At 40.8% G+C, this 26839-nt stretch overlaps 1 protein-coding gene across 2 annotated transcripts in view; it reads left to right on the forward strand.

Annotated features, from left to right (window-relative positions):
- The window catches only part of TPP2 (tripeptidyl peptidase 2), a 2672548-nt gene that overhangs the window by 119173 nt on the left and 2526536 nt on the right, over nt 1-26839 (forward strand). For both annotated transcript variants that reach the window (XM_044071246.1, XM_044071247.1), the window contains exon 3: nt 7441-7536. In XM_044071246.1, the coding sequence (XP_043927181.1) occupies nt 7441-7536 (96 nt within the window). The remainder of the gene's footprint in view (nt 1-7440; nt 7537-26839) is intronic.

Consider the following 26839-nt stretch of genomic DNA (forward strand, 5'->3'; position numbering starts at 1 on the left):
TTCAAGAGACCATGTGAACCCCTCGCACCCTGGCCCCTTTCCTCTTCCAGAAAGCCTGAATCTCCATTTTCTCATTGGCAATGGATTATTTTAGACAAATGGGTTCTGAAAGTCATTCATCAAGGTTAGAGATGGCAGTGGGACAACATTCCTGCTTTCCAGGGGGTCATTCCTCATCCTGCAGGTCAGACTCTTTTTGTTTCCACCTGTTTTTCATCACGTGCTGTCCTAAGGAGTGATAGAACCAGTTGTTCCTTCGCTGATGGGGAAAATAGTTTTATTGAAGGATGCTACTAGTGCCAAAGAAAGAAAATGCTTTGTGACCAGTTCTGGATCTTTCTTTCCTAAACTTCTTTGTTATAGTTCCCAAATTCAAAATGTTACTTCATAGCTCATTACTTTTTCTTCCTCTTTCAACTTTCCTGGTAACACTAGACTTAAAAGATGCTTATCATCTCATCCCTATTCATCCAGACTTCGCATGTTTTTTAAGGTTTTGTTTACCTGGATCACATTTCAGTTCTCTGCCTTACCCTTTGATTCTCCACTGCATCAAGGGTGTTCACAATGTGTTTAGCTCTGATTATAGCATATGATTGCAGGCTACTACGGGTTATCCACAGTTTTCCATATTTAGATGACTTGCTTATTTTTGCAAATTCTTTTTCAAGGTGTCAGGAATCTCATCCTTGAGTGAGGAGAGCTATTGTACAAACTGGGATCCCAAAAGAACTTTCAAAATCCTTCTTGACTCCATCACACAGGATTATGTTCCTTGTATGTCAGACACCTCAGTTCAAGGAGCTTTTCTTGCACTGGAAAAAAATAAATCTGTGTTTAGATCACTTTCCAAGGGTTTTCCACTCAAACTTTGGATACTGGGGGAATACCTACGGATTTTGGTTACTGGGAGGGAATACCTAAGGATTTTGGGTCTCGTGGCAGCTACGATTCTCATGATAACCCTGGCAAGACTCCACATGAGAAAGATACAATGATATCTGAAATCTCTTTGGTCCCAGCATCTACACCCCTTATCTTTTCAAATCTCCGTACTGAGGTTTGTCAGAAGAGAAATCTCTTGGTGGAGACGACTGATATTCCTTAATTGAGGCATCCCCTTCTCCCTCACTGCTCCAAAGCAGTCTGTCACCACAGACACTTTGGACTTTCTTTTGGGAGCAGTTTCACGAGCGATTAAAAGTGCTGTGGGTGTGGGACACCAAGAACATTCACCTTGATCAAGGCACTGAACGCTCTAAACCATCTTTGGTCCCCAGGACATCTTGGAGTTCTTACAGATAATACCACGGTCATGTGGTACATCAGCAAGCAAGGGAGAACCAGGTTGTGCCCCCTTTGCAGATTAGCTATGTTAGTTTGGGGTCTAGCTTCACAGCAGACTGTCACTGTGCAGGCATCCTACATTCTATCAGAGCAAAACTGTGTAGCAGACAAGCTGAGCAGGACCAGAGCAGAACCTCACAAATGGAAACTAGATTGGGGTCTTCCAAGATTTAATCCATCTGTCGGGAATTCCTCCAGTAGACCTCTTTGCCTCCTCTCTGAACAATCAACTTGCAAAAATTCTATTCCAGAACTCCTTGCAAGAAGGCCTAGAAGACCGATATGTTTTCTTTTTTTTGGACAGGTATGTTCCTGCATGCCTTTCCAAAATATCCAGTGTACTTGTAAAGATTCAGAAGGAATCACCCAGGATCATTGTGATGACCCTTCTGGCTCTGGCAACTGTGGCTCTTCCTTCTTTCTTTTGGAAATGGCCAGGGGCAATTACCACATGCTTTCTTAGAGACTGGATGTACTCATACAAACGTGGTGGAGTTTGATACACCCTGACAGCAGTCCACTTCATTTGACTACCTGGATGATCTTAATTCCTTTTAGGCATGTGTTTACTGAGGATGAGCAGCAGATACTAATGGAGGCAAAGATTTGTAAATGGAGAAGGTTTTCTGGTTGGTGCCAGCAAGATATCCAGCACCCATTCAGGGCTAGCTGTTCTCTGGTTTTGGAATATTTGTGTGAATTACTATCCTATGACCTTTCTTCTTACTCTTTCAAGGCCAGTTTATCAGCCATTTCAGCATGTTTGCCTGTGGATACTCCTCTTTCAGTGCAGTCTCATGGCAGAATGTTTTTGAGAGGGTTTGCTCAAGAAGCCTCCAAGAAAACCAGTGGCCCTCCTTGAGGGTCTTAATTTTGTATTAAAGTAGTTAACACTTTCTCTCCAATTTAACCAACTGATATGGGTGACTTGAGGTTCTTAACATGGAAAACAGTTTTACTGATTTCTGTGACTTCTGGAAGAAGTGCATCGGAGTTGCAAGTTCTTATGTTGGGTCAACTCTATTTCATTTTCTATAGATACAGGGTTTCTTTGAGAACTAATCTTTCATTTATGAATAAAGTGCTATCCAAGTTTACTTTAAGCCAAACTGTCCATCTCCCTATTTTGTTTGAACTGAAGACTGAGGAGAAAAGATGCACCATACCTTGGATGTCCACAGACAGCTTGGGTACTATTATCTTGACAGAACTAAATCTTTCAGTTCTTTAGATCAATTGTTCATTTCTTGTGAAGGTAAGAAGGAATAACCTGTGTTAAAACAGACCATTTCCAAATGGTTGTGTAAGGCTATTACCTTTTGCTATACTCACCATAACAAAAATATTCCAGGTAGGTTCAAGGGCCACTTTATTAGGGCCTTGTATTCATCTATGGCCGTTTAGAAAGGGTTTCCTTCTAGAAGTAGTCTAGAAGCTGCTACTTGGGGTCTACTGTATGTACTTTTACAAAGCATTATATGTTTGATTCCTTGTCTTGATCCACATCAGGCTTTGCTAGGATGAATCTCCAGTGGCTCTTGTACTTTTTTTTTTTTTTTTTTCCCTTCCACCTCTCAAATGTAGTTAGCTAAGGCTACTGCAGCAGTGATCAATGTAATTAACATAGTACAGTTGTGTAAGTAAACTTACCATAACAGTATATGTTTGAACGATCATTGCAATAGTCACACACACTCCATCTCCCTTGTTTTTCATCTGATTGTTATGCTAGGGTGTGGATATTTTTTGTTGTTCCTACCTTTGTCCTTTCAGGGCTCAGCCTTCATCTTTGTTTTCAGGAAATCTCTGAAGGGCTTTGCACCCAATTTGTCATTTAGTCAGCTCAGCTCAAGCTTACTGTCCATTTGGGTAAGTGGAAGGTGCCCTGAAGCTTTTGAATATGTCTGGCTGTTAATCTTTGTCAGGATGTAGCCCATGTAGCTAAGGCTACTGCAGCAGTGATCATTCAAACATCTACTGTTATAAGTTTACTTACACAATTGTACTTCATCTTACCCATTGGTCTGACCATTGGTCTGACCACTAAGTCAACAGTATTTCCAAAGTGCCTGGCTCATTTGATTAGTCAGTGTAAGCTTCAAGGCATTCAATTTTTCCATGTAGGAATGATGGTCTTAACTTATATTCCCAGTTATCAGGATTCACTGACATTGGATCTTGAAACTCCTGTTCATGATGGTGTTTCAACTGCATCTGAAGAATCCCTTCCCAGTCAGTGTTTTCTGGGATGTCTTTTAAATTCATATCTAAAGAAGAGACTTTTTTCACTGGACAGGCTAGAGTAGTGCAATGAAATCTTTATGAACTTCTACAGCCAATTTCTGACTTCTGTCAGGGATTTTCAAAAAGATTTTGGGTTTCATTGTTTCTGTGATTCTTGTTATTCCCTTAGCCGGAATTCACATGAGATGATTTCAAAAGAGGTGAAAGTGTGAACTCTCTAGAATTTAAAGGACAGACAAAAACACACAAATGTCAGATGTTGGCAGTTATCAGTGCTTTAAAAGTCTTAAATCCTGTTTGGTTCAAGTGTCCTGTGCACCATTACAGACAGCACCACAGTGATGCGGTACATAAACAAGTGAGTACCAGGTCTTATCCCCTTTGCAGACTTGCTGTAATTGCCTGGGAGGTAGCAACTCAGGTCAGTCCGACTCTGCAGGCTTCATACTTTCCATAGGAGCAAAATCTCATAGCAGACAATATTGGGCAGGACCCAGGCAGACACGAATGGATGCTTCACCCAGAAGTGTCTTTTGGAAATTGACCCCAACCTTGGGGAAAACCTCAAATAGATCAGTTTGTCTCCTTTCAAAACAAGAAATTTTCCATGATTCCTTGCAAGCAGGCCTCAAGGGCACTTGCTGTCTCATTCCTACGGACTGGAATGCTCTTGTATTCCTTTTCACTTTTTCTTCCAATACTCAAGCTTGTTCAAAAGACCAGAAGGACTCTCCAGAAGTTGTGGTGGTAACTCCTTCCTTCTGAAATTTGCCAAGGGCAATTACAACAAGCTTCCCTACAGCTTGGCATTACAATTTGCACAAGACCGGATTGTTTGATGCACTCCAGTGAGAAAATTCTTTGACTGCCTGTCTATTAAGAGTTTTGATTCCTTTTAGGTACATTATTTGGAGAATGTGTAGCGGGTATTAAAGGAGACTGCCGTTAGAAAATCTTATATGTCTAAATGGAAAAGATTTCTGGTTGGTGCTACTCTTAGAACCAGGATTCTTTCAAGGCCAGGTTACCTATGATTCATAATTAACTTTGTGTGAGTTGTAATCCTGTGGCCTGTCTTATTCTTCTGACAGGATTCATCTTTCAGCCATTTCTGCTTGTCTGACCATAGATCCCCCTTTTCTACATAACCTAAAGTCAAGAAGTTTTTGAAAGACGTTTTACATATCCATCTGTCTAGTATATGGGTGGTTTATCTCTGGGATTTTAAACTTGTGATTGAAAAGTTGACATGTCTTCTATTTGGAACAGCTCATCAGACTAATTTGAGGTTCTGAACATAGAAAACTTTGCTACTTATTGCTCTGATATCTGCAAGAAGAGTATCTTGAGTTACAAGATCTTATACTTCATTATCCAAAAGGGCAGGATTTCTTCTGAGAACTATTCATTGTTTTATGCCTAAAGTGGTTTCTGAGTTTACTTTAAGACAGGCTGTTAATCCCCCTGTTTCCTTCCAAAGCCTAAAAACAAAGGTGAAAGAATTCTACATGACCTGGATGTCCACAGGTAACTTGGGTACTAGTTGGACAGAACTAAACCCTTCAGGAAGGCTGATGATCTGTTTGCCTCTTAAGAGGGTAGGAAAAAAGGACAACCAGTGTCAAAGCAGACAAATTTCCAGGTGGTTGTTTCATGCTGTTTTTTCTGTTATGCTTAACTAGCCACTCCCAGGGAAAGTTGGGGTCCATTCTCTCAGGGCTTTGGCTTCATCAGAGGTCTGTTGCATAGGGTGGACTTTTACATATCCTAGAGGCAGGAACTTGGTCCTGTGTACATAGTTTAACAAAGTATTACAAACTGGATTCTGTTTCCAGGTCCAGAACAAGCTTTATAAGGATAATTTTCCAGAGGTTCCTGGATGGTTGAATTCCTTCCATTTCTTCATATGTATATAAGATGTGGTAATCTACCCATATAGTTAGACTACTAAAACAGTGATATAATGTTGGGTGTATTACAGTTGCTTAAGTAAATGGACAACAACAATAGTAGTACTAATAGATCACTGTTGCAGTGGCTATCCCTCCCTCCATTCCCTTTACTTATTTTTATGTATATGCTGTGTGTGTGTGTGTGTGTGTGTGTGTGTGTGTGTGTGTGTGTGTGTGTGTGTGTGTGTGTGTGTGTGTGTGTGTGTGTGTGTGTGTGTGTGTGTGTGTGTGTGTGTGTGTGTGTGTGTGTGTGTGTGTGTGTTTGTGTGTGTATATATATATATATATATATATATATATATATATATATATATATGTATGTATATATGTGTGTATGTATATATGTGTGTGTGTGTGTGTGTGTGTGTGTGTGTATATATATATATATATATATATATATATATATATATATATATGTAGATATGTAGATATGTAGATATATAGATATACACAGACACACACACTACTCCCATGTGTCTGGTTATTTTTTTTTCTCCTAGTACTTCAGTACTTTTCATTTCACGGCTGCAGCTTCTATTCTTGGGCAAGAAAGCTTTGAAGTTTTTAGTATCCATAATGCCTCTTGTACAGCTCTGCTTGACCCATTGACAGTTTGGGCATGTGGTAGGTGCCCTAAAGCTATGAAAGATGGCTGGTGGTCATGTCCTAGGTTAGGATGTAACAATATAGCTAGGCAACTGTAACACTGATGTATTTTAACATCTATTGTTATGGTACGTTTACTTACACAACTATACTTTCTCTGTAAATACTTTTCTTTGTGACATTTTTTCACCTGATTCTATATTCTTTCTTGCACCTCTGATGACATTTTATGTTGTTGGCTTCATGTAGTATAAATTAAATTACTGTTTTATTTATTTTCATGGGGAAAAAAATGTGCCACACTGGTAAAGTAAATCATTCTGACTAGAAATGTTTATTCCCCCTGTGCTTTTGGATGTCAGTGGAGCAACAGGTAGCATACTTGTCTTTGGTGCATAAGGCTGTGGGTTTTTTCCCCACATCAGATAGATCGATAAGCGAGTACTGTACTCCTGAATGTGCTATCCTTCAGATGATCTGTTGAACCTAAGCCCCATCTGCTGGAGTTTGTATCAGATGGATGTAAAAGAGTAAATGAAGTTCCCTAATGCCCTGGCCAAATTTCCCCTAGTAGTGTAAGTACCACCTCAGGCCTCCTCTGAAAAGAGACTACTAGCTTAGTGGGATTAACCCAGTCAAAACAAGGATAAAATAAAATAAATTAAGTGATTTGACTTCCAAGCAGGATCTTTGACTCTACTGGCATTTGCTTTTATAGTTGTTGGTAACCACTGCTTCAGGGTACATCCTGTGTGACTGAAACATTTATGTGGCTTGGAATTCTAGACTGTACTGCACATTTTGATTCTTAGTCGGTTGGTAATAACTCAGTGTACCAGTTGTTGCATGAATATGTATATTTATGTATTCAAAATACTCTGCTGTACTTTTCAATACCAACTTGCACTTTTGCCAGCGAGGATTTCCCTGAATTCTTAAAACAGGCTGGTTGAAGACAAACTTAAGAGGTAGCATAACTGTTTACTTACTGCATAATTAGTAGCATTTGAGGACTTTACTCCTGTTGTTATTATCTGCATAGTATGTGTCCCTACAGCTGTCCTCAGACTGCATTGGTATTTGTAATGAAAGCTGATCATTACCAAAATGGGAGGAGTGAGATGAGCTCTAAAACAGAACTAGGTATGTTTTCAAACAGAAACATTTGTAGCACAGCTGTTGTATTAGTGCCCCAGCCACTTTGATTTCATTATCTAAATCTAAGATTAAAATAACATTTAACATATTATGGAAATGGTATAAGCAAGCAATTGTCTTTTTTGTCTTTCAGATCCCTATGGATTGGACAAATCCCTCAGGAAAGTATCACATTGGTATAAAAAATGGATACGATTTTTATCCTAAAGCCCTTAAGGAAAGAATTCAGGTAGTCACCTCATTAAGTATGCCTTCATAAATTTCTCCTTTTTATTCTGCTATTTTAAAGCAGTTGTTTTAATGGCATTTTGGTGGAATTACATTTATAGGTATATAATCTCTTCCTCATTGGTGGTCTCTAGAGATTTTTTTATGCCAGTAGTCTTTGTTGGCTCATCTTAATTGTCTTTGTTTACATTGTGGGGATACTGTATTACGTATTGTAACCTCATTTTAATCTGCTCATCCTCCTCTCAGTTAAAGAAAATATAGAATGGCAGCTTACTTCTTTAATATTTTGCTTTATTTGCAGTTTATTAATAATGTAATGATTGTTTTATATCATCTGTGACCTTGTCAATGTTCCTATTTGCTGTTTACAATCTTATTTCTTGAATGTTGTGCTGTGATTTGTGAATTCAGTCACTGTTCATTATATCGTAAGATACCTAGTTTAGTGCTGATCTGTGTGCACATAGCTGTTTATGCAAACAAATGGTTGTCATTAGCTTTTACTGTATTGATTTATTACTGATTTTAACTTCTGTTTTATTTTTGCTTTGTATATGTTTTGTATTTGTTGCTTGTTTGCTTTTGCATACACTGTAATGTTTCAGTTTGAGTTGTGCTTTATAACGTTGGCTCTAGAGTCAGCAGTGTTCTTATGTTCCCCTACTTCTCCAATATAGGATTTTTTTTCCATGAATGTGAACGATGATGCTTATGTTTGAATGCATTATTTTCTATTATTCTTACACACCGTTTTTGCACAAATGTAAGTGATGATACTTTTGAATACAATATTTGTTTTAGGTAGCCTTTTGATTGTGTGCATTATGTTTTTCTTGATTTTTTTTTTGATAATGACTACTGCTAGTTCATTTTACATTCTGTGTCTTCCTAGCATTCCTTCTGTTTCTTCTTACTGATGTCCTTGGGAGTACTATGGTGACATTTTTTTCTCCCTACCTTGTAGGTATATTTTCAAGACACTTATTTTCTTTACTGGTTGGACCATGAAGATGCTTCTAACACTTCTAGGTTAGCTTCTAGTTGTGCTTTAAACTATTGCAGGTGGCTGTTGGATTCAATAATTTGATTACATTTTATAGCTGTCCTATGCATGCTTGTCCAGCAGTTTTTTCTGCTATTTATAACTAGTTACAACCAGCTGCTTGTCTTGATACAATGACAGCATTTCAATGGCTTTGCGGTGGAGTTAGTAGTGCAGTGGACTTCAATCATCTGAGGACCCCCCCCCCCGGTTTAACTCTCAATAGTCAGCATTAAGCAAAGCCAAAAAAACAGACTTTCAATGACTCCGTGGTGTAGTGGATTGCACAATGGACTTTTAATAACTAATTCAAGCCATTCAGAGGATGTTGATTTGAAGAACACAGCAGAATAATAATCTTACCAAAGTTTTGTAGTCCTCAGAAATGAAGTTTTCCAAAGATGGCTAATAAAACAGCAGTAAACATTTGAGGCAGTATATATTAAGTAGTGTCCATATCTCGAATGTAAGTCAGGACATCTTTGAGGAATTAAGGAGAATAAAGTTATACTGTAGTGATTAAGAAGACACAGAGAACAGCCTGAGAGAGTATTTCTTTATGTTTGAAATACAAATCTGAGTAAGAGTCTAGGTCTTTTAGGACAGGGGTGGTGATTTCCATATTTTTGTCCCAATAGTGATGATTTCTGGTTACTAAAATGGTGCTCATTTCAGGGCTTTTGCAGTGCAGGGATATTGCTGAGGAATGACCTGAGATTACAGCTAACGGAAATAAGAGATAGCATTCCTCCTACAAAATGAAAGGAGTCCAGTCTCAGAAGTATACATAGTAAAAGCAGCTCTTTCCTGTACAGAAAACCACTTTACATTTGTCTAGGAATGAGCAGTGAAGCCTACTGTATGAAAGAGAAGACATGGTTACTGGTAATTTATAGAGCTGCAAAATATTTCATAGAGGAGGCTGCAGTTAGTGATGGTCATTACTTATGTTCAGTTTGAAAGATCCTTTCGTAATCATGTTCCTGCTTAGAAGAGAGGAAGTGGGTGATCTCTCTACCATAAATTGAGTTAACAAATTGTTCTTTTGGGTAAAGGCAAGGAAGGATTGGCTTTAGTCTAGCCAGAGTCCAGTTCATTTTAATGCATTGGTGCTTTTGAGAGGTGATTTATCTGCAAATTGTTATTTTGGGAGAGACTAGTTTTTATTTATTTGGATCCCAAATATCATGGCCTTTGTTTCTGCAGATTTTAGATCAAGTTCATTTGAAAGCCAGGTTGAAACCAGCCTGAGGTCATTTGTCTGTTTTTAATAGCTGAGGGAAAAGGGAGATCAGCATATGACCGTGTCATTGGCATACCTAATGACCGGAAGTTTTGGTTTGTTAATTAACAGTTTATAAAAAGAGAGAGGAAATTAGTATGGAGGCGTGAGGGGACTCCTTGTTACGGGAAGGTTATGCTTGAGATGGAATTGCATGGTTTTCACCAAGAAATATCTGTTTGAAAGACCGTCTTTGATCTAGCTGATGACTTTCTGTGGTTAGGCCTGACGCTGTGTCTGCATTAAGAGTGTATGATAAGTGTAAATTCTTTTACTAGATCAATAAAAATGGCTTCATTCACATGCCTGTTTTTATTTCAGTGAGTTTGTCATCTGTCTATGTCCACAGTGCCATAATGGTGCTGGTGCCTAAACAGAAGTTTTGGCAAGTTTTGAATAAAACATTTTTTTTCTAGTAGTTTGCCTGGGTGTGGATGAAAATGTTTGTTATAAGGAGTGCAGTTAGGTTTGTGGGCTTTGGGAAGGCGTTTAATAGTTCTTTTATTTTTCTCTGTAATTGTGCATGGTATTGGTGACCAGAGTGAAAGATTAAAAATATCTCGGGTATGGAGGAACATATGGTCCTTACAAAGCTTAATGAACCTGGCGAACAGGATAAGAGCTTGAGGTGACACCATGGGTGTTTTTCAATTAGGACTTCTACTCTTTAAATTTCTTAAAAATTACTGAATAAAGCAGAGGCGAGGTCTGTGTGTGTCTGTGTGTGCTGTTCTACTGAGAGGTGGGAGTTGTGGGAAACTGTGGAAAGTCCATGAGGAAGGTGTAGGCTATGATAGGACAAGTCCATGAGGAAGATGTAGGCTGTGATAGGACTGTTGCTGACTTGGATGATTCCTGCAGTTTCAGAATTTATTTTGGAATGATTTGTGAGAAAGTTGACATGTTAAGTTGTCTATCTCGCCTTCATTCTTGCTGGATGGGTTCGGAGCCGACCTCGGCTCCGACTCGGCCACTCTAAAAGCTCGAGAGTTGGTTCCACCGGCTCGAGGCTCCCCTTATATCCCACAATGCTAGGCGAGAGTTACCTCAGATCTCGTTTGCCGCTACAGCGATCGAGATGTTGGTTTTCTACCGGCTTCTTGGTAAGTAAACTTTCAGTAAGTTAGGATACTTAAACCCCTTTATTTTTGATTTTAAATACTTTTTCCCTTAGTTTAGTGGATTTCTAACCCTTTTTTTCATAAAATCCCGTTTCTTTCCACAAGAACTTTAAAGTTCTCCCTCGGGCCTTCAGGCCTTTCCCCCATTCCCTAGTGGTGTGTGTGTTACTCTTAATTAAAACCCTTTGATAGTTGTTTTATTTTTTGAGTTTTAAAAATAAGATTAAGTGTAATCAGTGTGTCTGACTGAGTGTGTGTGGTTACACTTTCTTGTTACACAAAGGTCTCAGGCTTCAAGAAGTGTGATGCGTGCTGTCAGAAAATGTCTCTGACAGACGGTCACACTTCTTGTGTCTACTGCCTGGGGCCTTTGCACCTGCAGGACTCCTGTGCTGTATGCCACGGCTTCAGTCCCAGGGTCCTGCAGGAAAGAAAGAACAAGTTGATCCTAAGGGGTCTACTTAAGCCTGAGGATTCCCTTTCTGTCGCTGGGAAGCCCTCCAAGGCTTCTAGGTCCTCGGCTCCAGCTACTGAGCCGAGACCTAAGGCTGCTAAACCTACGTCTGCATCGGCTCCGGCTGGAGCCGATGAGTCTACAGCTTCTGTGGTTCCCTCTGCTCCGGCTGGAGCCGAGGTATTAGAAATCCTTGTCGGCTCCGACCAGACCTTCGGAGCCGACATCTAGGAAGAGATCTAGGTCACCATCCCTTGGCTCCGTTCATTCGGCTCCAGCATCTCCTCTGCTGTCTGAACGGAGCCATAAATCTCACTCCTCTAGGTCATCGAGGCTGTCGGATCATGACCTTCAGAGGGTAGTGAGTCGACTTCTTAAGTCCGAGGCACTGGCCCAAATGCTTCAGAGCCCGACTCATCAGTCGATGCCTGCCCCTGTCCATCAATATGTTCCTCCTCCGACTCCGTTGAGCTCGGAGCCGGGCGCTGAACCGAGACTGTGGTAGCGTCGGAGCCGATACAGATGTCTTCGGCTCCGTCGTCGGCTCCGATTTCTTCTTTCGAAGAATCTCGGCGCCGGACTTCCCTCGTCGGCTCCGAGGGGGTGAGTGGCATCGGACCCTTGTCCGACCCCGCTCTTCCTCTCGGAGCTTGGCGCTGGTGAGTTCGGCTCCGACATCGGCCTCGAGCCATCACTGTTGGTGCCGAGGGAGGTTCTCAGCTTCTCGGAGCGGGACCTCTGGCTCTGCCTGACAGGGGTGCGTTCGAGGTCATGCGGAGTGTGTTAGAGCCTGGCTCTACTCCACAGTCGGCTCCGTCCGCCCCTCCCTCTACGGTGCCTCAGGTCAAGTCGACTCACTCCCTCATCCCGGACCGCAGAGAGCCAGCTCCTCAGGAACCCCTGTGGGATCTCATCCTCTTCCGAGGCCTCTCCTGATTTGGCAGAAGAGCCCCCTCGGAAGAGGAAGTGTAAGAGGAAACACATTGACTCACCTGAGTCCATCACATCTGACACAGATTTAGAGGATTCCGAGGGTTACCCCGTTCCCCTTCTGAAGATGTCTCTTTTGCAGACATTCTAGAAATCCTCAAACAGAGGGAAATTGGCCAGCCCTCAACCCTTCGGAGGATGAATCTGTGTACCTTGAGGCGTTTGGCTCTCGTCCTTCCACCTCCTGGGTGTCTCCCCCCTTTGACCCCCTCATGCAGGTGGTAGCTAAAAAGGCATGGACGGCTCCTGATTCAGTGGACCCCACTCCCAGGAGACCCTCAAAATTCATAACGGCACCAGCAGACAAACAGTTCTTGACAAAAGGAGTTTCTGTGGATGCTATGGTGGTTGCTGCTGCCACTAAGAAGGAACTAGCTGATCCTTCAGTACCTGTCCATCCACCTAACAAGGAATCTAGGTCCATGGACAGGTACGGGAAGCGGATGTTCTCGTCAGCGACATTTGCTATGCATTCGCTGAACTACCTGTGCCATTTTACTCGTCTTCAAAGGGACTTGATTAAAGAAGCGAGTGACATGTTGAAGGACCCTACAGCTGCGGGTTTTCAAGATAAGACGAACACTCAGCTGGCTACCCTTAACTCCATAGCCAACTCCTCCATGCGCCTCCTTTCTTATGCGGCTGATGGAGTGAGCAGGGCCGCAGGGACAGGTGTGGCCTTACGTAGGCATGCCTGGATGCGGCTATGCAATTTTGCGGACCCCTTCAAGACGTCTTTCACTAATTCCCCGTTCGATGGATCATCTCTCTTTGGTCCTCAAGTGAAAGAAACCTTGACTAGGTGCGAGACTGATGGCAAGACTCTTTCTGCCGTCGGAGTCCGTTTTTCTACTCCTTCTAGGCCTTACCCCAAAGGCCAGAAAAGTAGGAAAATGTGGTTTCGTAAACAATCTCAAGGGACTTCGCCTGATGCACAGAGTCGGTTCCCCGCCAGAGGCAGAGGCGGGAATAACAATGGTAGACGTCGCCCTCGAGGCAGGGGGGCTCCGCAGAACCAGGGCAATCGAGAAGCTTTCTCTGATAAGCCTTTTCAGCATCCCTGAGGTGTTGCCCGACTGCCCACCTTCGGAGGCAGTCGGGGGAAGATTGTCACTGTACCCAGAAGCCTGGCTATCCCTGACTCAAGACAAATGGGTACAGTCCGTCATTTCCGAAGGCTATTCTATTCCCTTTCTTCGCATTCCAAACCAATCAAAAAAATCCCTTCCAGATGTTCCACCCGCTCAAAGGGATCTAGCGGTTTTGGAAATTTCAAAGCTGCTTGCAAAAAGAGCAATTCAGCCAGTTCCAGCAGACCAGCAAGGATCCGGAATCTACTCAAGGTTCTTTTTAGTTCCAAAGAAAACAGGGGACTGGAGACCAATTTTGGATCTCAGTATCTTGAACAGATCAGTCAAGAAAACAAGATTTCGGATGGTCACGCTGCAGTCCATCCTTCCCCTATTGGGAAAAGGAAACTGGATGTGCTCTATAGACCTTCAGGATGCGTACTATCACATAAAATGAACAGACGCTCCAGAAGATTCCTCCGCTTCAGGCTGGGAACCAGTCATTTTCAATTCAGGGCCCTGCCCTTTGGTCTCACCACTGCCCCCCGGGTGTTTACCAAATGCATGGCAGTGGTAGCTTCTCACCTGAGACGACAAGGATTCCAGGTGTTTCCATATTTGGACGACTGGCTCCTCACAGCTCCCACCAAGCATCTCCTTCTGATGGCCAGGGATTACACTTTTTGCATTTGTCAAAAGTTAGGCATTTCAATAAATTGCGAAAAGTCTGTTTTGTCGCCTTGTCGTACTATTACCTTCATAGGCACAAATCTAGACACAGTAGACATGTCTGCGAGGCTAACAGATCAGAGAATAACAGACATACACAAACTGGTCTCACTCAACAACAGAATCAAAGCCAGGTTAGTTCTGAAAGTGTTGGGAATTATGGCGGCGGCCATACCTCTGCTTCCATTAGCCAGATTCCACATGCGAATCCTTCAATGGATGCTCTTTACACAATGGTCATACCAGCAACTTCCAATGTCCCACACCATTATGATCACGCAGGCGTGCAGAAATCATCTCATGTGGTGGATGTCTTCCCCTCAGCTCTTGTTGGGAAGACCCTTTGTTCCTCCCCCTCCGGTTGCTACTCTGACAACGGACGCCTCCCTGATCGGGTGGGGGGGGGCATTATCAGGGCAGGACGGTCCAGGGCACATGGCAACCAGACGAATGCCACTTGCACATAAATGTTCTGGAGATGAGAGCAGTGCTTTTAGCGTTGCAAGCCCTTCAAGACTCTCTTCCCTTGGGAACGATTGCAATCCAGACAGACAATATGTCTGTAGTGTGGTACATCAACAAAGAAGGCGGAACCAGGTCCTACCCCCTGTGTCGAGAAGCACTCAGATTGTGGCAATGGGCGATTTCTTCTCAGCGGTTTCTGATAGCAATGCACATCCCCGGGAAGTCCAATCAAATCGCGGACAAGTTGAGCAGAGCTATCCTCATGCCTCACGAGTGGTCTCTGAAAGACTCTGTTGTGAGAGAAATTTTTCTCAAGTGGGGTCAGCCTTGCTGCGATCTTTTTGCTACTCCCCAAAACAGCAAGTGCAGAGATTATTTCACTCTATTCCCTTTACCAGGCCAACCCAGCAGAGACGCTCTAGTCCAAGTTTGGCCCCGGGGACTTCTGTATGCATTTCCTCCCTTCCCACTAATCTCTCAAGTGATACAGAAAGCTATCGCTCAGAAGGCCTCGTTGATCCTCATTGCTCCTTACTGGCCTCGACAGGTGCGGTTCCCCTTTCTACATCAATTTCTATTGGAGCGACCTTGGCATCTGGACCTAGTTCCAGACCTTTTGATCCATCAATCGGGTCAGTTTCATCGCTCCCTCCCCTCTCTGAACCTCACTGCTTGGTTCCTCCAGTTCCAACCTTAGCCAGGCTTCCTCAATTATCTCACTCCGTTCGAGATATTTTGATAGCTTCCCATAAATCTTCCACTCGGAAGATTTATTTGAGTAAGTGGAAACGCTTCACATATTGGGCTCAAGGAAGGGACATAGATCCTTTCACTGCTTCCATCCAAATAGTCCTTGATTTTCTAGCTGAACTTTTCCATGCAGGTTCATCTCCTTCTACTCTTAAAGTTCAATTGGCAGCTATTTCTAACTTTCATGTGGGTATTTCTGAGTCTGCCTTAATGTCCCACAAGCTTTGCAAGGCTTTTTCGAAAGGAGTTTTTCTTCTCAGACCTCCTATAAGAAATCCTCCTCCTCCATGGGACCTAAATTTAGTTCTGAGTTCTTTAATTCTTTCCCCTTTCGAACCTGCAGCCTCCTGTTCTTTAACATTGCTATCATGGAAAACGCTCTTTCTGGTAGCTATTACTTCAGCTAGAAGAGTTTCGGAACTTCATGCACTCAGCTGTCGACCTCCTTATCTGTTGTTCCATAAGGACAGGGTATCCTTACGAACCAACCCGTCCTTTTTGCCTAAGGTAGCCTCGACGTCTAATCTAAATCAAAGCATTGAACTCCCTGTGTTTTTTCCAGAATATTCCAATAGGTCTGAACAAAAATTACACTGGCTAGATGTTCATCGTCAGTTAAGGTACTATTTGGATAGAACAAAACAATTCAGAAAATCTGACCAGCTGTTTGTCTCCTATGCAGAAGGCAGGAAGGGACTTTCAGTTTCAAAGGTATCATTATCTAGATGGCTAACATCTCTGATTTTCCTTGTTTATGAAATTAGAAACCAAAGGCTGCCTAACAAACCTAAGGCCCATTCCACCAGAGCTTTGGCTACTTCCATAGCCTTCCAAGACAGACTGCCTATTGACACCATTTGTGCAGCGGCTACTTGGGCTACTCCTCACACTTTCATTTCTCATTATAAGTTGGATTTAGCTTCTAGGCATAGAGCTAACTTTGGTTCCACTGTTCTCAGGAGTCTGTTCCGTTAGGCCACCCGGGACAAGGTGCTAGGGACGCGGTCCCATCCAGCAAGAATGAAGGCGAGATAGACAACTTAACATATAGAAGTTATGTTCTTACCATAACGTTCGATGTTAGTTGTCTTCTTCTCGCCTTCTTCTTAGCCCCACCCTCCTTCCCCTGGCCTGGACAGACCTAGAGGAGTTGTGATTGTGACCTCTCTTTCTACCACCTCTTTACTTAGGCATATGCTGCTTTGCATATTTCCTGAATCAGGATGTAGGTCACCCTTCTTCTCCCTGTTGTTAGAGGTGGACTCTGTTTATAGTTATTCTGTTACTATTATAAGCTGGGGTTAGCTTACAAACGAGATCTGAGGTAACTCTCGCCTAGCATTGTGGGATATAAGGGGAGCCTCGAGCCGGTGGAACCAACTCTCGAGCTTTTAGAGTGGCCGAGTCGGAGCCGAGGTCGGCTCCGAACCCATCCAGCAAGAAGAAGGCGAGAAGAAGACAACTAACATGGAACGTTATGGTAAGAACATAACTTCTATTTATTTCTAGCAGTGCTTTGTTGTGGAAAAGAGGTCATATGTGGCTAGGGAGAAGGAAGTACTGTGTGTTGTTTTGGCTATATTTTATGAGGGAACAAATTAAGGGTTAGTTTCTGGGTTTTGGCCACTGTTCCTAGTCAGGCCAGACTAAGTATTTGAATTTTTAATCGTGTCTAATTATTTCATTAGCCATTTGTTTAATCACTTCATTTATTCTGGCAGTATATGTCTGTGAGTGGTAAGAATGTTAATAAAAGTATCTTCCTGTTGGTTAGGGTGCTAACATTGCAGGATTGGGAACTAAGCACAGATGTCAGATGGGTTATTTAATTTGTTATTGGACTTTAGTCTGAGAAAAAAAGTTATTTCACTTGGTTGCTGTTCTGTGTAAAGGATGGATGGCAACTATAACTGGAGAGTGATTGTTGTGAATTGGTGGATGAACCTGAATGAGATATTGCTCAGGATGTTAGTAAGTAGAGTTTAAAAAGGCAGTGGGTATTCTTTTTTGTTCTTCAGCTGTTTGAATTAGGCTCTGGCCATTAACTCATTTGTTGTGGTTGTGTGATGGTTAGTATCGGTTATGTCTTCAAGTACATAATATTTCACACTTTTAAATGCCCTCTATCAGAACATTTTAATGCATTTCAAAACATGGACTATAAAATTTTTAAATGTTGTATTGCATGTAAATATCTAAATGGAGAAAGAATTGATGGTAGTGGTAAATAAGAGACCAGTTTTGTATTGCAGTATAACAGTATGGTCCATTTTGGACTTAACTGGGAACTAAACTGGAATTATGCTGTTCATTAATTATTCATGTTTTTCAAATGTGTTTCATTTTTTTAATCGGCCTTTTGATAGTGTTTTAATCATATTGGATGTGCTTTATTTTATGTATTCTGTGTGTATTTGGTGTTTTACTTCCATACAAGGTACAGCTGTCGAGGGGCTAGGTGTTCATATTAGTCTTTTAAGGGTTTTTTGCCATTTTCTTCTCAGTTCTGTTTATCACATTGTGAGTTTGGATTTTTTTCATTGCCCTTTAAACACATGAATTTATCACAAGATTTTCCACGACTTACAGGCTTATTATCAGAAAATGAGAAAGATGCAATGCAAAGTTCTGTGAATCTGGTTAAAACTGATAATGACTTTTTAGACAAGTTAAGAAGTGAAAGAACTGTACACAATGAAAATATATTTAAAATATCAAAACCGCATTATCAACCTTTCCGTAGTACAAAAGTCCAGAATGAAATTAAAAACTTTGAAAAACTGAACAAATCGTGAACTATAATATGATGACTATAAAAAAAAAATCTTGAATTACAGTTTACACAGCAGGGTCTATGAGCATTTAGCTCTCCTATAGTCCATGTAATGAAACAGAAGAGTTTGAAGTAGAATGGCAGCACCTGTGTGTGACTGAATCCATAAAAAAAAATAAATCCTTGGGAGAATGAAAAAACAAGAAATGTTGATGAGTGATATTAGAACTACAAAGGAAATGGCTGGAACAACATTTCTGTCCAGCACCTGAAAGCATGAATAGAGAGCCGAGTCAAACATTAACCTCAGCAGAGGAATTACAGTGAGACAAAAAAAACTCGAACGTGATCTTTATGATAAGAATGACGTGGCTTTTCTCTGCCAAAAGAAATGTTAGAATTGTAAAGAAAGAGGAGACTCAAGAAACCTCTGACACAGAGAGAAGTGTAACTAATCCAGCAGGCAAAGACAGAAATATAGGCATTTGATCTACCTGTTCTCCAAATATGAGAGAAATTGGGGATGGCAGAAGTTACAAAAGCTACTGCAACAGTCAAAGGTATCGTTTTGACTTTCAACAACAGCTACAAATATTTTTGTAGCATGAACATCTGCCCCACCCTTAATGTCATTTTCTTTTCAGGCAGCAGGCCATCTTTTTGCTAAAGTTCATTGTTCTTGTTATGCATCTGGACAGTGTGTGGCCCAAGGGATTAATGCAATATTCTACAACCTCATCAAGCCAGACATCATCTCTGAAGTTGGTTATAAAGCATACATACAAGAGGAAATGTATAGACTTACCCCTGCATTCCCATGCCAATGTGGAAGATGAGAAGGGAGCCAATTCTTCAATTTTTTTGGATGACTCCAAATGTGGGGAAATCTTCGAAATGATGCAGCAGACTTTGGAGTGAACCACATACTTTGTATTCTTTTATGTAGCGGAATGGAATTCCAAAAGTCATCTTTGGTGGTTCTTCCTGTGGTGGAAATATCGAAATTGGCCACCTTTTTATGAGCAATCACAGTTACTGAGACTCCAGCACTTTAGAAACCAAACAGGATCCTTTGCCCACCCCACCCCAAGGATTGCAACTGCTGGTAAAGGCTCCAAGTCTTATTCTTTTGTAACAGCAGCCCCTAGAAAGGCCTGAACCCTTTAGTCACCCTCTGAAAAAGAATTTAGGGTTGTGGACTGTCTTAGGAAGTGAATTTGTATAGTTTAGCTTTTTCCTGTAGAGCAGTAAACTAATTTTTTACATGATTCAGTTCCAGTGTTTTATTTATTTTTTTTTTATGAAAAACAACAGAAATTGGACTAGCTACTCAGATGAACAATTGAAATAGAGGTTGCAGTCTGTCGACAGCTGTATCCTCTGTCTTAAACCTTACCCTAAAATTAATAAACTATGAACTTCAGCAAAAAAGTTTATTCCCCTTGAGTCTTTGCTCGCAAAGACCTTCCAGGTATGTTAAAATCACACTTTAGAGTGCTGAACATCCCAACCAGGAAATCAAAATAGTTCCCTATTGAAATGCTGACACTCATAGCACTGAGTGCAGACATGCCAAAAATGCAGTAGGAGTGCATATCTAACATTGCTCTTCTCTTTCAAACTTTTTTCACCCTCCGTGGGCTCCTATAATCTATGAAGTTATATATACAAACAATGAGATCGCCATACCTCAAAGAAAAGGAAATATTCAGAGAAATGGCCATCTTGGAATTAGTATATGTAAGCCTTTTTGGTCATTCACAAGGTTACCAATCAAAATCCAGGGCATTATTCTAATCAAGGGCATTATTCTTAAAAATCCATGAAGTATAATGCACTGAAATTAACTGTTTAGCTGTCACTGTATTGGGTATTCTTGAAAAGCCAACTGTTACAAACTGTTTTTGCAAGTCTGTTTCTTTTGTATATTATTTATAGGGAAAAAATTTCATCCATGGCATTTGAGTTTAACCTTACCAGATGGTGAATTGTGATTATAGATTCTGTAGTTCTTTGGAAGTGGTTGATTCCTCAAAAAGAAAAAAAAAGTGTAATAGAGATGTTTTATAGACATAGGAATCCTGCAGAATCTGTTAGGAATGCTTACTGAAACATATCTTGCACCTCTAGGGAGTCTTTACCAGCACGGAATCTGACTAATAGTGAATTGCATAAAAATCTTTCTTACTAAAAAAAAAAAAAAATTAAGCATAGTAACAAATGATATTTTTTTGTTTGTGTCAATTTAATGTTTTATTAAAAATTGTTGGTTTGGTAAAAAAAAAGTACTTTTTCTTATTTTTATTTTATTTATTTATCCATTAACTGGAATGGAATTTTTATATTCCTAGGGGCAATTTGGCCAGGGCATCAGGGAACTTGCCGTACACTTTGGAGCTGCTAAATGGTGCCGGAGGGCTCCTACAGCAGCAAGGAAGAGGCCAAAGGGAATGTGAATCAGCAACATGGAAAAGGAGAGAAATGCTATGGATGGTTTAGAAGTGGAAAGTGAAAATTTGAAGAAAAATGTGTTTGGTATGGTAGATGTTGCAAATGAGCAGTGTTTGGCTGTCTCCATGGAGAAGGAAGTAAGCAAGTCTGTTGAAGTGTTGCAGATAACAGAAATGGTGAAAGGAGGGCTTGCAGGTGATCTGTTAAAAATAATCAGTCAGGATGATCATTGTGCTGTTACATGGGGGTGAGATGGCAGACATTTTTTTCCAGAAGTGCTGAGGATGGTAATGTGTGAAAGGAACCAGATGATGTGGCAGCAGAGAATGCACCAGTGACAGAATTTAAAAGGAAAGCAACAAATTGAGGTATCTGTTTTTGCGGCAGCAGATAATGCAGTAACTAAACCATATGCAGCAGTGATAGAAGGCAAAAAAGAGAGTGGGAAGAAACTGAAGAGAAGACAAACTGAGAATAACAACACAAAATGACATTGTAATAGACCAATATTATACATGGGACAATTTGGTAACTGTTAAGGCTCAAGAAATTTGGTCATTTATATATATTGAGAAAGAGATTTTTGTAAATTAACATTTAAAAGTGATGGCTTATGTTAACATTTTTTGAACTGTGAAACAAATAGGACAGTTATCCATGGAACAATTTATTTTAGAAATTTAAATGTTAAAAAGTATGTTACTTTGCAGTTTAGAACTGATAAACTGAAAGAAGACCGTTAAAAAAATGTATGCAGGGTCTGTGTGAAACTTGATTAATATTGAGAAAATTGGAGATGAGAGACATTGAATGGAGGGTGGATGGTGGAAGCTTTTTGGAAATGTGAAAAAAACATGGTGAAATATTTGCCGAGTATTACTTTTGTGGCTGGTCATAGAGGGACATTAGTGTATGCTTGCCAGCCTAAATCATGTTTCTTGTTTGGGGCTTTTCTCATTTAATTAGTGATTATGACAAGATACAATGTAACCAGTACCTGAATGCAGGCTGTGTAAAAAAAAAATAAATAAAAAAAATAAATTTTTTGATTGATTGACAAGCGGACAGTAAATGAAAAAGAAGGGGAAAGTGAAGGAAACCTACATGAGGAAGGACAAGAAGAAGCTGGGGAAGTGGATGAATTAGCTGACAAGCTATGAAAGAATAAAAAAAATATGGATGGGAATAAAATGAGGGGGGACAAAGAGTGCATACAGTAAGATAGGTCAGGAGAAGGGATTAAGATCTAGTTAGTGAAAAATCAGATTCTGTGGATCAGTGACTATATGTATGTGAACCCAGGAAAAAAATGTTCAATTTGGGAAGGAGTAAAAAAAAAAAGAAAATGAAAATTTAAAAACATTTCCCATAAAATTAAGGACAAAAAGCAACACTTTTAGGGTAATTTCAGAAAATTTGAACAGTATTATTAACACTGAAAGAAGGATGGTGATACTAGAATGGTAATATAGAGGTTATTCTGTTGAAAGATGTAAGACTGTGGGCTAGATGTATAATATGCAACTGAAAGTTGTTTTTGAGTGGCTGTGTTGTGTAAAAAAAAAAATCAGTGAAAGTACTAGATGTAACGTTGGTAAGGATGGGAAAGTTAACTGTTCTGGAGAGAATGTCTGTAGAATTATATGCATTATATAACTAGCAAGGAAACAGAGAATCTGTTTAATAAAATATTACTGTGTGGTGGATAACAATGAAAATTATAATTGAAGACTTTAATTGTGACTTAAGGGGGAAATGTAAAAAGAAAGGGAAAGCTATAAAAATATGGGAAGTGATGATAAAATGTGGTAAATTAGGTGTTTGGAAGAAAAGTAATGGACTTGTAGAAGGTTGACACTTGGATCTGAAATTGATTATTTTGTATTATCAGAAGGCTTAGGGTAGAAGATGTGATGGGTTTTTCAGAACATTTAGCAATATGGATGGAAGTGATGGAAGAAAGGAAGTACATTTTACCCCAAATCCCCCTCTCATGAAAAAAAACAAAATTTAAAGTCCTCTCTCTTGATTAATACAACCATTAAAGTCACGTCTCATAACAAGCTGTTGGGGAGCGATCATGGATGGTAATCTTACACTTGACCTGCAGATACAAAACTCATCAAAAACCTGGGATGCTTTACAGAGCCAAACACTTTCTCACTGACTCAACTAAAACTACACTTACCAATAATTATCTTCCCCCCACTCTTCTTTATGGTGCTTCCATCCTTACCAACCTCCAGACTTCACAAAAAATTAAAACTTGAATAATGCTGCAACAACGAGTGCTTGGTACCCCCACAATCAACTTTCCACTCCTCCCCCAACTCTGCCTAATATGTCAGTATTAGACGTCTCAACCCCACATAGTATCCCATTAATTCACTACTTTATCCTGCCCCAACTCTATCCCGTATTTCAGTAGTCCACCTTTCAACCCTGTCTACCTTTGCCAGTAACCTTTCTCTCTTCCCCCTTCTACATCCTACCCACTTACCCCGCCCCCCTTATCCACACTTTCACCTTCTTCACTGTTTTGGCTTCATTTTCTTCTCTTCCTTCTTGTAACCTTGTCTCCCTTTCTACTACCTGCACCCACTCATACACTTTTCATCTTACAACTCCTGTTCTCTCGGTTTCTTTTCACCTTTTTATTTTTTTCCTTTGTATTTTTCTCTCTCCAAAATAATATATCCAACATAACTTGGCTCTTGTATGTTACTCTTTCTCACCTAATTTCTCTGAGGCTAGAAGTCTGTTTATGTAAGTAAAATCTCTGTCCTCCACCTACTTTGTTATACAACTATTTCATGTTTTATTTTTTTACCTAGCTATTTAATGTACAAATTTAACTCTGTTTTGATTAACTTCATGTATTTTGTCATGTTTAGAGCTTTTTTCCCCAGGCTTCCAAAGGGCATTCGCCCAGTCAGACTTTTCCTGATTAACAAATATCAGAATAAGTAAAATAAAGTTGCTAAATTTGCAGCACGTAGCCGTTTCAGAAATCTCCACTGTATAGCACAGAAAAACTTTAAAATTGGTTAGAACTGTCACAGCGACTAACATATACACAACTTCTTACCCCCTATAAAACTGTCCAGCATCCATCTGCCTCTCCAGCACTAAAAACATTCTACACAACTGTGTTCCCAGTTGGTCATTGTGATCCAGTGATCAAAAACTCCTGTCTGTCTACAGACCTAGCAAGTCTGCTGGGCACTGTCTATACTCATACAAGGTTGCCAAGTCCTGGAACTCCGTACCTGTATCCATCAGGTGTATACCCTCCCTCCCATCTTTCAAAAACACTTTGAAAGACTTCCTAGCCAAACTCCGTCTGTTCTTGCTCAATTTGTTAGAAGGAAAAAAAAAAAATATATATATATATATATATATATATATATATATATATATATATATATATATATATAAAATTTGATAGAACTGTTTTTCCTTCACAGTAACAGAGGTTTGGTAATCATAATAACTGATATTTTTAGAAATGGCATGTGATGCATTGGCGTAGCAGAACATGCTTGTATACAACAGCTTGCAACAGAACCGTCAAACCACCATCTCCTTACTCCTCAGTTTGCAATTCACACTGCACTACAGCAAGTCTTCCCTGATCCTTGTTCAGGACCAGGTTTTCCTAGGTTACAGGATAAAGACAGACCTTATTATGGCCTCCCTACTCCCATTAAAGATACAATCTCTGCAGACTTGCTTCCTACAGTTGCTTCCATTGCCCTTTCTGACTGCCAGGGAATTCCTCAGGATGCTAGGCTTCATGGCTTCGGTTGTACCAATGCTACCCCTAATCAGTCTTTACATGCAGACATTCTAGTGGTATTGGAGTACACTCTGGTCACAGCATGCTCATCCTCTAGAATTTCTCCTTCCACTTCTACCTTGCCTGGAGAAGGAATTGCTTTGGTGGATTCAACAAATTTCCCAGACCCCAGGACTTCCTCTGCAGCCACTCCCTCCAGTTCAGGAAGTTCTCATACATGCTTCAGATTTGGGGTGGGGGGCAACACTGGGGAACCTAAAAGTACAAGGTTTTTGGTCTCCTTGCATAAGGAAGCAACACATCAATATCAGAGATGTGAGCTCGGATACTGGCCCTTCAAGCCTTCAAAACATCTCTTCTTCCAGGTCCTTTGAAGCTGTTCACAAACACCACCACTATTCTCTGGTATGTGAACAAGCAGGGGGAATAAAATCTTATCTACTTTGCAGATTATCAATCCAAGCTTGGGAGATTGCTCTTTAAGCAAGGGTAACTTTGACAGCTGTTTACATTCTGTGAGCTCAAAATGTTCAGGTAGACATACTTTGCAGATCCATGACACAGGCCCACAAATGAATGATACACAGGAATGTGTTTCCAGACATTCTTCACCAGAAGGGTACTCTGCAAATAGATCTCTTTGCCTCCCCTATAAACAGACAGCTTCCAAAGTTCTGTGCCAGGGTCCCCTCATCCTCTGGTTTGAAAGGTGGATGCCCTATCATTTTCATGGAAGGGGATGTTTCTATACTCATTCCTCCCCTTCCCACTAATTCAGGAGGTCCTTCTGAAGATTCAGATGGACAAAGCAAAAATCTTCTTGGCGACCCCCTTTTGGCAAAAACAGCATTGGTTCCCTCTGCTGCAGTTAGCCAAGGGCCTCACAGGGTGGATCTACTCACACAAGATGAGGGATCCCTCATTCACCCACATTTGTCAACACTGAACCCGACCTTATGGGTAATAGGCTTCTGATTCCTTTCAGGCACCTTTTTTTCGGAGGACATGCTTCTTTCCTGGCCTCCTGCAGGACAACTTAATAGAAGGAGATCCTACTTGTCCAAATGGAAGAAGTTCTCCATCTGGTGTCAGTAATTACTAAGACGAGATCCATTTTCACTGGATGTTCCTGTAGTCCTTTCTTACTTATGTGAATTACTCAAGATTGGACTTGCTTATTCTTCAGCTAAAGTCCATCTGTCAGTCATTTTTGCATGTCTGCCTTTGTCTCCCCCTTATCTTCCTGATTAGAGGTCAGACTTTTCTTAAAAGGTGTCCTTTCCATCAGGCCTCCCAGGAAACCTGTTCCACCTCCTTGGGACTTTTGTTTTGGAAAAACTAACTCAAGCTCCCTTCGAACCTGCTGCTGCTTCGTCCTTAAAATTTTGCACTTGGAAGATGGTTTTATTGGTAGCCTTTACTTCTGCTAGGCAGGTTTCAGAACTCCAAGCATAAATGGCTTCCCATCCTTTTCTGATTTTTCATATGGCTAGGGTATCCCTTCAAACCAATCCTTCCTTCATGCCTAAAGTCGTTAATGACTTGTCCCTTAATCTATTCATCTACACCATTTTTCCTCTCACCTCAAAATCCCAGTGATAGGCTGCTGCACACCTTAGGTGTACACAGCCAACTCAGATTTTATCTGGACAAGACCAAATCCATTAGAAAATCTAAGCAATTGTTTTACTTTTCATCATAGGGTGCTGAGAAAACCTGTCTCTAAACAGACTATTTCTGCTTTGATCTTTAAGGCCATCACCTTTTGCTGTCTGTCTTTAGGGGAAAACTCTGTCTTCCTCTTTTTTAAGGCCCATTCAACCAGAGCTTGGCTTCCTCTGGAGCTGTCTTTAAAGGACTGGACACTGCTTCTGTCCTAGAAGCAGCAACTTGGCCCATCTGTCCATACCTTCACAAAGCACTACAAACTGGATTATGTTTCCAGATCCAGAGCAGGGTTTGCTAGAGCAATCCTGCATGGCTTAGTGGAGACTTCTTGTGCTCCTACCCCCTTCTCACATGAGCTTTTGGTATTCTCCCTCATGTTATGAATGCCATCTTGCCATAACCATAGATCTCCTTGTCTTCCATTTTGCAGTATTCTGTCTCACCCACCTTCCCCCTTGGTTCATGCTCTTCCTTGGATTTTTCCTTGGAGTTTTCTTTTGCCTCTTATCCTTGAGCTGATATTCTGACTGAGGCATTCAATTCTCAGGATGGTACATGCAAATGTCACTTTTATGGCCGACACGTGGCTGCATTATGTGCAACATTGCATGTACCTTGCAGTAGCTTAACTCTTTGGTATACTGGCCAGATGTTCGAGTCACCTAGGCAGAATCTCCCTCATGTTATGAATACTGCTACATGGAAGA

Source organism: Protopterus annectens, chromosome 5.part0 (genome assembly GCF_019279795.1).
Source record: "Protopterus annectens isolate FY-2018-M chromosome 5.part0, PAN1.0, whole genome shotgun sequence".
Lineage (NCBI taxonomy): Eukaryota > Metazoa > Chordata > Ceratodontiformes > Protopteridae > Protopterus > Protopterus annectens.